A 13,460-nucleotide genomic window follows, 5' to 3' on the forward strand; every position below is an offset into this window, starting at 1 on the left:
AGATTTTTCCAGTCTGACTTGTGGTCACATGAACTGTTTCTGGCCTTGTGTGATTTTGGGGGATTAGTCTACCTGGTCTTTTCCAGTGGTTCTTTTTCTGACTTCAGGTTGTTTGCTTATTTGCGTGTGCTGATCTGTACTCAGCTGAAGACTCAAAAGGAAAACCCTGTGGATCTCTGGAGCTCTGTTTCAGTATAGTCCTCTCATTTCAGTTATCTCCTCACATGCAGCTTTTTCCTCTCTGATACTCTGCTCCACGATTCTTGCAACCCTGACCTCTCTGGATTTTCGATTGTTTCCTTAACATTAATTTTTCTTAAAATATCATGACAGATTAGTATTAAGTAATTTTAAAGTGGCTTATTTTCAGACATGTATCTTTGGCTTACATTCTTTTCTTTTTGTTAATATCATAACACTAAAGGAGCATTTATACTGGGTCTGATGGCATCAATTAAATTTTTCTTAGAAGCAAAAGTAGTTTGATAGTGGTTTTAAATTTAGTTGATTGCGTAGTGGTTTTAAGTTTATGTTTGGTAAATATATTCTCAATATAGTCTATTTCTTTATTAATTTTTATTGGAGTATAGTTGCTTTACAACGTTGTGTCAGTTTCTACTGTACAGCAAAGTGAATCAGCTATACGTACACATATATCTGCTCTTTTTTGATTTCCTTCCCATTTAGGTCACCACACAGAGCACTGAGTAGAGTTCCTTGTGCTATACAGTAGATTTTCATTAGTTATCTGTTTTATACATAGTTTCAATAGCGTATATATGTCAATCCCAATCTCCCAATTCATCCCACCACCCTCCTTCCCCCTTGGTGTCCATGTTTGTTCTGTACATCTGTGTCTCTATTTCTGCTTTGCAAATAAGATCATCTATACCATTTTTCTAGATTCCACATATATGCATTAATATACAATATTTGTTTTTCTTTTTCTGACTTACTTCACTCTGTAGATGTAGTCTCTAGGTCCATCTACATCTCTACAAATGACCCAATTTCATTTTTATGGCTGAGTAATATTCCATTGTATATATGTACCACGTGTTCTTTATCCATTCATCTGTTGATGGACATTTAGGTTGCTTCCATGTCCTGGCTATTGTAAATAGTGCTGCAGTGAACATTGGGGTGCATGTGTCTTTTTGAATTATGGTTTTCTCAGGGTATATGCCCAGTAGTGGGATTGCTCGGTCATATGGTAGTTCTATTTTTAGTTTTTTAAGGAACCTCCATACTGTTCTCCATAGTCTAGTTATTTTTAAGCTTAATGGCTATTGTTTAGTTCTTAGATGATATAAAAAACAAAAATTCAGGAGTATCAAAAGAGTTTTTTGCTGCATTATTCACTACTAAATTTAAAGAATATGCAGAATAAGGAATATAAAAATACCCTAGAAAAAATTTTAGTGCTCTACTTTTATAATCTGTCTTTCCTTCCATGTGTATATGGGGCATTTCATGTTTCTGTGCTTTCAAAGTAGTGTGTGTGTGTGGGTTATACTAAAAATGTGTTTAATGTCATTATTCACATCTGCTAACATCTTAATTATTTGGGTTTTTTATTTCAACCAAAAGTAATATGTGACATTTGGTGTTGTTTATATTTTATACAAGTATTCCGTCATAATGTTATCACATTTTCCTGTCAAATGAAAAATTTTCCATTATCATGCTCATTAAGTTTTTTGGGTGAACTCTGAAAACTAAACATTACCTTGGTAAAAATTAAGACATATATATTAAATGTTCATTCTCATTTTTATATACTTTCTAGTCTGCAGTATCCATGTTACTTTTTCTCAACTCACATTTTAGTTTTCAGTACTTGACTCTATCATTAACAGACATTTCAGAGTCTTCATATATAGTAAGAATATCTGATGAATGCTGTTAGTCTTTTCATTTTTCACACTCTTTTACATTCTCATTTTTTTCACCTCCAAAGAGTGTGCATTATAGACAAAATACATAATCTTTTTCAGTAAAATAAAGAGTATTTAGTGATTTTTGTTTGTTTTTACCATTTACCAGAATTTTGTGTGTAATGTTTTTGAAAACTTCCTACTTACTTGTATGGTCTTTGGACAGTTAATTTCCACTACTAAGTCAGTAACTTTTTTAGCTGGTATGTTTAAGTTTGGGTGGGTGAGTGGGGATTTTTGAGGTAAATTGGGAATAATCACTTAGTGATAAAAAAAAATTCAGTACCTTTCCCCTTTCTTTCGTATAGTATCAGAGGTGCAGAATCTGGGACAAGTTGCATGAAGAGCATATCAATGCAGGACGTACAGTTCAGGTAAGGCTATTTTATTGTTTCAGGTAAATCAGTATGAAAAAGACAGTCTTTTTTTTTCTTTTTTTTATAAATTTATTTATTTATTTATTTATTATTTTTGGCTGTGTTGGGTCTTCGTTTCTGTGCGAGGGCTTTCTCTAGTTGTGGCAAGCAGGAGCCACTCTTCATCACGGTGCGCGGGCATCTCACTATTGCAGCCTCTCTTGTTGTGGAGCACAGGCTCCAGACGCGCAGGCTCAGCAGTTGTGGCTCACGGGCCTAGTTGCTCCGCGGCATGTGGGATCTTCCCAGACCAGGGCTCGAACCCATGTCCCCTGCATTGGCAGGCAGATTCTCAACCACTGCGCCACCAGGGAAGCCCGAAAAAGAGAGTCTTAAGGAGATTTTGCTAAAATAAATACCCTTGTAGCTGAATCCTTTTATATGTATTTGTAACTATTTCCTTAAGGATGCATTTTTAGCAGGAATTATTGAATTAGATGTCATACATATTTTTAAGATTTTGATTCATATCACCAAAATTTTCTCCAGAAATGATATATCAACTTACACTTTCACAATGAATGCATTTTAAAACACTAGTATTACTCATTCCTCAAATTTTTGCTGATTAGTAGGTTAAAATAACACTGCTTTGTCGTTTTAATCTGAATTTTTTCTTTTATTGCTTTGAAGGGTGAAAGTTTTTTATATGCACCTTGGATAGTAATGTTTTTTGTGTGAATTGCCTGTTCATGTCTCTTGCATATATTATATTATGTTGTTGTCTTTTGTCAGAGTTCCTTATAATTTTAAGATACTGGTCTTCTGTGTATAAGATTGTTGCAATAATATAGTGTTGCAAACATTTTTTGCTAGTTATTGGCTTTGTAATAAATTTTAATTATTTTAAATTAATTTTTGAAAGTCATATATTTACATAGTTAACAGCCAAGTAAAATTAAAAGCCTTATAGAACCCTACCCTTCTCCATCTCCAAGTCCTACTTGTAGGAAACTACTTTTAATCCTTTTGGCCATTTTCCCTGGTATTTAGCTCTTTATTCCTAAATACCATGTGTAGACTGGTATTTCTTAATTAATCAGGTTTAGGCATAGTCTCTTCTTGCTATAGGAGATGCAGATTTAGCTTTCCACCCTACTCTCCTAATTCCTTTCCCCCCTATAATTACATATAATTTCTGGTTAAATTAGTGATCAATATCTCATTATTTTGATTATAAAGGTATTGTTTCTTGCTAAGCCAAATAGTGACATACACTACAGCCTTTTGCTTTTTTTCCTTTAAAATGTCACTTTCACTCTAATGACTTTTTAAATGTCTTTAGTGTTTTTTGTTTTTAATTGAGATATAGTTGATGTACAATATTATATGAGTTATAGGTGTACAACATAGTGATTCACAATTTTTAAAGGTTATACTCCATTTATAGTTATTATAAAATATTGGCTATATTTCGTGTTGTATGTTTATCCTTGTAGCTTATTTATTTTATACATAACAGTTTGTACCTCTTAGTCCCCTACCCCTATCTTGCTCTACCACCTTTCCCTCTCCCCACTGGTAACCATCAGTTTGTTCTCTATATCTGTGAGTCTGTTTCCTTTTTATTATATTCACTAGTTTGTTTTATTTTTTAGATTCTACATATAAGTGATATCATACAGTATTTGTCTTTCTCTGTCTTTTGACTTACTTCACTTATACCCTCTAAGTCTATCCATGTTGTCGCAAATGGCAAAATTTCATTCTTTTTTATGGCTGAGTAGTATTCCAGTGTGTGTTTTTGTGTGTGTGTGTGTGTGTGTGTCTGTGTATACCACATCTTCTTTATCCATTCATCAGTTGATGGACACTTAGGTTGCTTCCATATCTTGGCTATTGTAAATAATGCTGATATGAACATTGAGGTGCATGTATCTTTCTGACTTAGTGTTTTTGGGTTTTTTTGGACATATACCCAGGAGTGGAATTGCTGGGTAATATGGTAGTTTTATTTTTAGATTTTTGAGAAATGGCTGTACAGTTTTCCACAGTGACCATGCTAGTTTACATTCCCACTAACAGTGTACGAGGGTTCCCTTTTCCCCACATCCTTACCAGCATTTATTTGTGGTCTTTTTGATGATAGCCATCTGGCAGGTGTGAGATGATATCTCATTGTAGTTTTAGTTTGCATTTCTCTGATGATTAACAGTGTTTAGCATTTTTTCATGTGCCTGTTGGCCATCTGTATGTCTTCTTTGGAAAAATGTCTATTTAGGTCTTCCGCCCATTTTTTAATTGAGGTGTTTGGGGGTTTTTTGATGTTGAGTTGTATGAGCTGCTTATCATATTTTGGATATAAACTCCTTATTGGTCTTATCATTAGCAAATATTTTCTCCCATTCAGTAGGTTGTCTTTTCGTTTTGCCAGTGGTTTCTTTTGCTGTGCAAAAGCTTTTAAGTTTAATTAGGTCCCATTTGTTTATTTTTGCTTTTATTTCCTTTTCTTTAGGAGACAGATCCAAAAAAATATTGCTACGATTTATGTCAGAGTGTTCTGCCTGTGTTTTTTTCTAGGAGTTTTATGGTTTCTGGTCTTACATTTAGGTCTTTAATCCATTTTGAGTTTATTTTTGTATATGGTGTTAGAGAATGTTCTGATGTCATTCTTATACATGTAGTTGTCCAGTTTTCCCAGCACCATTTATTGAAGAGGCTGTTTTTCTCCATTGTATATTCTTGCCTCCATTGTTGTAGATTCATTGACCACGAGTGTGTGGGTTTATTTCTGGGCTCTCTGTTCCATTGATCTAAATGTCTGTTTTTGTGCCAGTACCATACTGTTTTGATTACTGTAGCTTTGGAGTATAGCCTGAAGTCAGGGAGCATGATTCCTCCAGCTCTGTTCTTTCTCAAGATTGTTTTGGCTATATGGGGTCTTTTGTGTTTCCATACAAATTTTAAAATTATTTGTTCTAGTACTGCAAAAAAATGCCCTTGGTATCTTGATAGGGATTGCACTGAATCTGTAGATTGCCTTGGGTAGTATGGTCATTTTAACAATATTAACTCTTCCAATCCATGTACGTGGTATATCTTTCCATCTGTTTGTATCATCTTCAATTTCTTTCATTAGTATCTTATAGTTTTCCGAGTACAGATCTTTTACCACCTTAGGTAGGTTTATCCCTAGGTGTTTTATTCTTTTCGAGGCAGTGGTGAGTGGAATTGTTTCCTTAATTTCTCTTTCTGATAGTTTGTTGTTAGTATTTAGAAATGCAACAGATTTCTGTATATTAATTTTGCATCCTGCAACTTTACCAAATTCATTGAGTTCTAGTAGTTTGCTGGTGGCGTGTTTAGGATTTTCTATATTTAGTATCATGTCACCTGCAAATAGTGACAGTTTTACTTTTTCCGTTTCAGTTTGGATTCCTTTTATTTCTTTTTCTTGTCTGGTTGCTGTGGCTAGGACTTCCAATACTATGTTGAATAAAAGTGCTAAGAGTGGACATCCTTGTCTTGTTCCTGACCTTAGAGGAAATGGTTTCCTCTTTTTACTGTTAAGTATGATGTTAGCTGTCCTTTTGCTTCTTTTGGAGTTAATACTTTTCTCACTTTTTTATATTGCCTGGGTTTTTGTGTATTTTTAGTTAATTTTTTTTTTAAGTGCTCCACATCTCTGCCACATGCTGTCAATATTTTTCATATGTTCAAATACATCACTTCCATTCTTTATACTAAAGACTCCCTCCTGAAGCCCTTCTTCCTCCAATTCCAATCTGGACTCACTTTCTAGGCTTGTTGCACAGCTGTTGTTCTAGGACTTCCCTCAGCTCCTCTTGTGTTGGGTTCCTGTTTTTCCTGGCTATCATGTCTTCCTTATTTTGGGCCTACTCTATTATTTTGTTGGAATACATCTTTCAGTAGCTCTCAAATAAGTGTACCTTAGAGGTAAATTTTTAATTTATTATGTGTCTGATAAACACCTTTATTCTCCCCTCACATGTGATTGCTACTTTGAGTAGGTATAGAATTCTCTTTCAATATTGAAGGCTTTCTAGTTTAGTGTTGCTCTTAAAAAAGCAGATATCATCTAGTTTCCTTATCTTTGTATAAGACCAATTTTTTTCTCTCTTTGGGAACTTTTGTGATCTGTTTATCCTGGTGTTCTGAAGTTTGATAATATGGTGTGCTTTGTGTTGGACCCTTTCAATCTAAAAACTCATCGTTTTAGTTCTGGGAATTTTCTTAAATAATTTATTTGATGATTTATTCCTCTGTGTTTTTTCTTATTCTCTCTTTTTTTTTTAATTCTTTCATTGCAAGGGTCAGCAAACTATAGCTCACAGGCCACATCTTGCCTGCTGTCTGCCCCATTTGTTTATGTACTGTCTTTGGCTGCTTTCATAGTACAACAGCAGAGTTGTTTGGTTGCAACAAGAGACCATATGGCCTGCAAAGCCTAAACTATTTACTGTCTGGCCCTTTGGAGAAAAAGTTTGCTGATCCCTATTCTGTTGGATGGAAGACTCTTGGATTGCTTGTCTAATTTTCTGTTCTATTTTCTAAGAGATTTCCTCAGCCTTATTTTCAATTCTTTCTACTGAATTCTTTATTTCTACCATTACAATATTTATTTTCCAAGAGCTTTTTCTTTTCTTCTTATTTTTCGTAGCACTTTATCTTTGGACATAAAAATTTTTCCTGCTTTTCTGAGACACTAAAAAGCTGATTGCTTGTCCCCTGGTAGACTTCACCTAAAGGTGCTTTGGTAGGCTGTCATTTTCCTTGGAGCAACCTCCAAGTGTCAGTATCTAGAGGTTGTTCTGGTTTAGTTTTCTAAAGAAGAATCCTCATTTTCCCCCTTGGGTAAGTAGGCACTTATTTCCTAATTATAGAAGCAGCTTAGATGAAGGCTCCTGTGCTTTCATTGTTCAGTACAGGCTTTCATATGAATTCCGTTTTTCAGTCCTGTGCCTAGTGTTTCTTTTTTTCTTTTTCTTTTTTTTTTAAATACATCTTTATTGGAATATAGTTGCTTTACAATGTTGTGTTAGTTTCTGCTGTATAGCAAAGTGAATCAGCTATATGTATACATATATCCCCAAATCCCCTCCCTCTTGCGTCTCCCTCCCACCCTCCCTGTGCTCCACAAAGCATGGAGCTGATCCCCCTGTGCTATGTGGCTGCTTCCCACTAGCTATCTCTTTTACATTTGGTAGTGTATATATATCAATGCCACTCTCTCACTTCGGCCAAGCTTACCCATCCCTCTCCCTGTGTCTGCAGGTCCATTCTCTACGTCTGTGTCTTTATTCCTGTCCTGCCCCTAGATTCTTCAGAACCATTTATATGTGTTAGCATATATGTGTTAGATTCCATATATAGTCCATATATATGTGTTAATATACGATATTTGTTTTTCTCTTTCTGACTTACTTCACTCTGTATGACAGACTCTAGGTCCATCCACCTCACTACAAATAACTCAATTTCGTTTCTTTTTATGGCTGAGTAATATTCTATTGTATATATGTGTCACACCTTCTTTATCCATTCATCTGTTGATGGACACTTAGGTTGCTTCCATGACCTGGCTATTGTAAATAGTGCTGCAATGAACACTGTAGTATATGACTCTTTTTGAATTATGGTTTTCTCAGGGTATATGCCCAGTAGTGGGATTGCTGGGTCATATGGTAGTTCTATTTTTAGTTTTTTAAGGAACCTCCATACTGTTCTCCATGGTGGCTGTATCAATTTACATTCCCACCAACAATCCAAGAGGGTTCCCTTTTCTCCACACCCTCTCCAGCATTTATTGTTTCTAGATTTTTTGATGATGGCCATTCTGACTGGTGTGAGATGACACCTCATTGTAGTTTTGATTTGCATTTCTCTGATGATTAGTGATGTTGAGCATTCTTTCATGCGTTTGTTGGCTACCTGTATATCTTCTTTGGAGAAATGTCTATTTAGGTCTTCTGCCCATTTTTGGATTGGGTTGTTTGTTTTTTTGATATTGAGCTGCATGAGCTGCTTGTAAATTTTGGAGATTAATCCTTTGTCAGTTGCTTCGTTTGCAGGTATTTTCTTCCATTCTGAGGGTTGTCTTTTCATCTTGTTTATGGTTTCCTTGGCTGTGCAAAAGCTTTAAAGTTTCATTAGGTCCCATTTGTTTATTTTTGTTTGTATTTCCATTTCTCTAGGAGGTGGGTCAAAAAGGATCTTGCTGTGATTTATGTTATAGAGTGTTCTGCCTATGTTTTCCTCTAAGAGTTTTATAGTGTCTGACCTTACATTTAGGTCTTTAATCCATTTTGAGTTTACTTTTGTGTATGGCGTTAGGGAGTGTTCTAATTTCATTCTTCTACGTGTAGCTGTCCAGTTTTCCCAGCACCACTTATTGAAGAGGCTGTCTTTTCTCCACTGGGTATTCTTGCCTCGTTTATCAAAGATAAGGTGACCATAGGTGCGTGGGTTTATCTCTGGGCTTTCCTGTTCCATTGATCTATATTTCTGTTTTTGTGCCAGTACCATACTGTCTTGATTACTGTAGCTTTGTAGTATAGTCTGAAGTCAGGGAGCCTGATTCCTCCAGCTCTGTTTTTCTTTCTCAAGATTGCTTTGGCTATTCGGGGTCTTTTGTGTTTCCATACAAGTTGTGAATTTTTTTGTTCTGGTTCTGTGAAAAATGCCATTGGTAGTTTGATAGGGATTGCATTGAATCTGTAGATTGCTTTGGGTAGTAGAGTCATTTTCACAATGTTGATTCTTCCAATCCAGGAACATGGTATATCTCTCCATCTGTTTGTATCATCTTTAATTTCTTTCATCAGTGTCTTATAGTTTTCTGCATACAGGTCTTTTGTCTCCTTAGGTACGTTTATTCCTAGGTATTTTGTTCTTTTTGCTGCAGTGGTAGATGGGAGTGTTTCCTTAATTTCTCTTTCAGAATTCTCATCATTATTGTATAGGAATGCAAGAGATTTCTGTGCATTAATTTTGTATCCTGCTACTTTACCAAATTCACTGATTAGCTCTAGTAGTTTTCTGGTAGTGTCTTTAGGATTCTCTATGTGTAGTATCATGTCATCAGCATACAGAGACAGTTTTACTTCTTTTCTGATTTGGATTCTTTTTATTTCTTTTTCTTCTCTAATTTCTGTGGCTAAAACTTCCAAAACTATGTTGAATAGTAGTGGTGAGAGTGGGCAACCTTGTCTTTTTCCTGATTTTGGTGGAAGTGGTTTCAGTTTTTCACCAATGAGAACGATGTTGGCTGTGGGTTTGTCATATATGGCCTTTATTATGTTGAGGTAAGTTCCCTCTGTGCCTACTTTCTGTAGGGTTTTTATCACAAATAGGTGTTGAATTATATTGAAAGGTTTTCCTGCATTTATTGAGATGATCATATGGTTTTTATCGTTCAGTTTGTTAATGTGGTGTATCACATTGATTGATTTGCGTATATTGAAGAATCCTTGCATTCCTGGGATAAACCCCACTTGATCATGTTGTATGATCCTTTTAATGTGCTGTTAGATTCTGTTTGCTAGTATTTTGTTGAGGATTTTTGCATCTATATTCATCAGTGATATTGGCCTGTAGTTTTCTTTTTTTGTGACATCTTTGTCTGGTTTTGGTGTCAGGGTGATGGTGCCCTCATAGAATGAGTTTGGGAGTGTTCCCCCCTCTGATATATTTTGGAAGAGTTTGAGAAGGATAGGTGTTAGCTCTTCTCTAAATGTTTGATAGAATTCGTCTGTGAAGCCATCTGGTCCTGGACTTCTGTTTGTTGGAAGATTTTTAATCACAGTTTCAATTCCAGTGCTTGTGATTGGTCTGTTTATATTTTCTATTTCTTCCTGGTTCAGTCTCAGAAGGTTGTGCTTTTCTAAGAATTTGTCTATTTCTTCCAGGTTGTCCATCTTATTGGCATATAGTTGCTTGTAGTAATCTCTCATGATCCTTTGTATTTCTGCAGTGTCAGTTGTTACTTTTCCTTTTTCCTTTCTAATTCTGTTAATTTGTCTTCTCCCTTTTTTTCTTGATGAGTCTGGATAATGGTTTATCAATTTTGTTTATCTTCTCAAAGAACCAGCTTTTAGTTTTATTGATCTTTGCTATCGTTTCCTTCATTTCTTTTTCATTTATTTCTGATCTGATCTTTATGATTTCTTTCCTTCTGCTAACTTTGGTTTTTTTTTTTTATTCTTCTTTCTCTAATTGCTTTAGGCGTAAGGTTAGTTTGTTTATTTGAGATGTTTCTTGTTTCTTGAGGTAAGATTGTATTGCTCTAATATTGCTCTAAACTTCCCTCTTAGAACTGCTTTTGCTGCATCCCATAGGTTTTGGGTTGTCATGTTTTCATTGTCATTTGTTTCTAGGTTTTTTTTTTTTTTTTTTTTTTTTTTTTGGCTGTGTTGGGTCTTTGTTGCTGCGCCCGGGCTTTCTCAAGTTGTGGTGAGTGGGGGCTACTCTTCCTTGCGGTGTGCAGGCTTCTCATTGCGGTGGCTTCTCTTGTTGCAGAGCATGGGCTCCAGGTGCATGGGCTTCAGTAGTTGTGCTTCACGGGCTCTAGAGCGCAGGCTCAGTAGTTGTGGCGCATGGGCTTAGTTGCTCCGCAGCATGTGGGAATCTTCCCAGACCAGAGCTCGAACCTGTGTCCCCTGCAATGGCAGGCAGATTCTTAACCACTGTGCCACCAGGGAAGCCCCTCTAGGTGTATTTTGATTTCCTCTTTGGTTTCTTCAGTGATCTCTTGGTTATTTAGTAGTGTATTGTTTAGCCTCCATGTGTTTGTACTTTTTACAGTATTTTTTCCTGTAATTGATATCTAGTCTCATAGCGTTGTGGGCAGAAAAGATACTTGATACGATTTCAATTTTCTTAAATTTACCAAGGCTTGATTTGTGACCCAAGATATGATCTATCCTGGAGAGTGTTCCATGAGCAGTTGAGAATGTCCTGTAAATATCAGTTAAGTCCATTGTGTTTAATGTATCATTTAAAGCTTGTGTTTCCTTATTTATTTTCATTTTGGTTGATCTGTCCATTGGTGAAAGTGGGGTGTTAAAGTCCCCTATTATTACTGTGTTACTGTCGATTTCTCCTTTTATGGCTGTTAGCATTCGCCTTATGTATTGAGGTGTTCCTATGTTGGGTGCATAAATATTTACCATTGTTATATCTTCTTGGATTGATCCCTTGATCATTATGTAGTGTCCTTCTTTGTCTCTTGTAATAGTCTTTATTTTAAAGTCTCTTTTGTCTGATACGAGAATTACTTCTCCAGCTTTTTTTTGATTTCCATTTGCATGGAATATCTTTTCCATCCCCTCACTTTCAGTCTGTATGTGTCCCTATGTCTGAAGTTGGTCTCTTGTAGACAGCATATACGGGTCCTCTTTTTGTATCCATTCAGCCAGTCTCTGTCTTTTGGTTGGAGCATTTAATCCATCTACATTTAAGGTAATTATTGATATGTATGTTCCTATTACCATTTTCTTAATTGTTTTGGGTTTGTTATTGTAGGTCTTTTCCTTCTCTTGTGTTTCCTGCCTAGAGAAGTTCCTTTAGCATTTGTTGTAGAGCTGGTCTGGTGGTGCTGAATTCTCTTAGCTTTTGCTTGTCTGTTAACGTTTTAATTTCTCCATCGAATCTGAATGAGATCCTTGCTGGATAGAGTAATCTTGGTTGTAGCTTTTTCCCTTTCATCACTTTAAATATGTCTTGCCAGTCCCTTCTGGCTTGCAGAGTTTCTGCTGAAAGATCAGCTGTTCACCTTATGGGGATTCCATTGTATGTTATTTGTTGCTTTTCCTTGCTGCTTTTAATATTTTTTCTTTGTATTTAATTTTTGATAGTTTGATTACTATATGTCTCAGCGTGTTTCTCCTTGGATTTATCCTGTATGGGACTCTCCGTGCTTCCTGGACTTGATTGACTATTCCCTTTCCCATATTAGGGAAGTTTTCAACTATAATCTCTTCAAATATTTTCTCAGTCCCTTTCTTTTTCTCTTCTTCTTCTGGGACCCCTATAATTCGAATGTTGGTGTGTTTAATGTTGTCCCAGAGGTCTCTGAGACTGTCCTCAATTCTTTTCATTCTTTTTTCTTTATTCTGTTCTGTGGCAGTTTATTCCACTGTTTTATCTTCCCGGTCACTTATCCGATCTTCTGCCTCAGTTATTCTGCTATTGATCCCATCTAGAGTATTTTTAATTTCATTTATTGTGTTTTTCATCGTTGCTTGGTTCCTCTTTAGTTCTTCTACGTCCTTGTTAAATGTTTCTTGCATTTTGTCTATTCTACTTCCAAGATTTTGGATCATCTTTACTCTCATTACTCTGAAATCTTTTTCAGATAGACTACCTATTTCCTCTTCATTTGTTTGGTCTGGTGCGTTTTTACTTTGCTTCTTCATCTGCTGTGTATTTCTCTGTCTTCTCATTTTGGTTTACTTGCTGTGTTTGGGGTTCCTTTTCGCAGGCTGCAGGTTCATAGTTCCTGTTGTTTTTGGTGTCTGCCTCCAGTGGGTAAGGTTGGTTCAGTGGGTTGTGTAGGCTTCCTGGTGGAGGGGCCTGGTGCCTGTGTTCTGGTGGATGAGGCTGGATCTTGTCTTTCTGGTGGGCAGGCCCACGTCTGGTGGTGTGTTTTGGGGTGTCTGTGAACTTATTATGATTTTAGGCAGCCTCTCTGCTAATGGGTGGGGTTGTGTTCCTGCCTTGCTAATTGTTTGGCAAAGGGTGTCCAGCACTGGAGTTTTCTGGTCATTGAGTGGAGCTGGGTCTTAACGTTAAGACGGAGGTCTCTGGGAGAGCTCTCGCCGATTGATATTACATGGGGCTGGGAGGTCTCTGGTGGTCCAGTGTCCTCAACTCTGCTCTCCCACCTCAGAGGCTCAGGCCTGACACCCGGCCAGAGCACCAAGACCCTGTCAGCCACATTGCTAGGTACCTGGGGAGTTTCTTGCCTTTTGGGAAATCTGAGGTCTTCTGCCAGTGTTCAGTAGGTGTTCTGTAGGAGTTGTTCCATATGTAGATGTATTTTTGATGTATTTGTGGGGAGGAAGGTGATCTCCATGTCTTACTCCTCTCTGCTATCTTGAAGGTCCTCTCTCGTGTTTGTGAATCTATAGTCTTTTTCACCGAAAAA

At 36.5% G+C, this 13,460-nt stretch overlaps 1 protein-coding gene across 5 annotated transcripts in view; it reads left to right on the top strand.

The window, feature by feature from the left end:
• STX17 (syntaxin 17) overlaps window positions 1–13,460 on the top strand; it is a 96,703-nt gene that overhangs the window by 19,971 nt on the left and 63,272 nt on the right. For all 5 annotated transcript variants that reach the window (XM_036856625.1, XM_036856624.1, XM_036856629.1 and 2 more), the window contains exon 3: window positions 2,246–2,311. In XM_036856625.1, coding sequence (XP_036712520.1) covers window positions 2,246–2,311 — 66 coding nt within the window. The remainder of the gene's footprint in view (window positions 1–2,245; window positions 2,312–13,460) is intronic.

Source organism: Balaenoptera musculus, chromosome 6 (assembly GCF_009873245.2).
Source record: "Balaenoptera musculus isolate JJ_BM4_2016_0621 chromosome 6, mBalMus1.pri.v3, whole genome shotgun sequence".
NCBI classification, from domain to species: domain Eukaryota; kingdom Metazoa; phylum Chordata; class Mammalia; order Artiodactyla; family Balaenopteridae; genus Balaenoptera; species Balaenoptera musculus.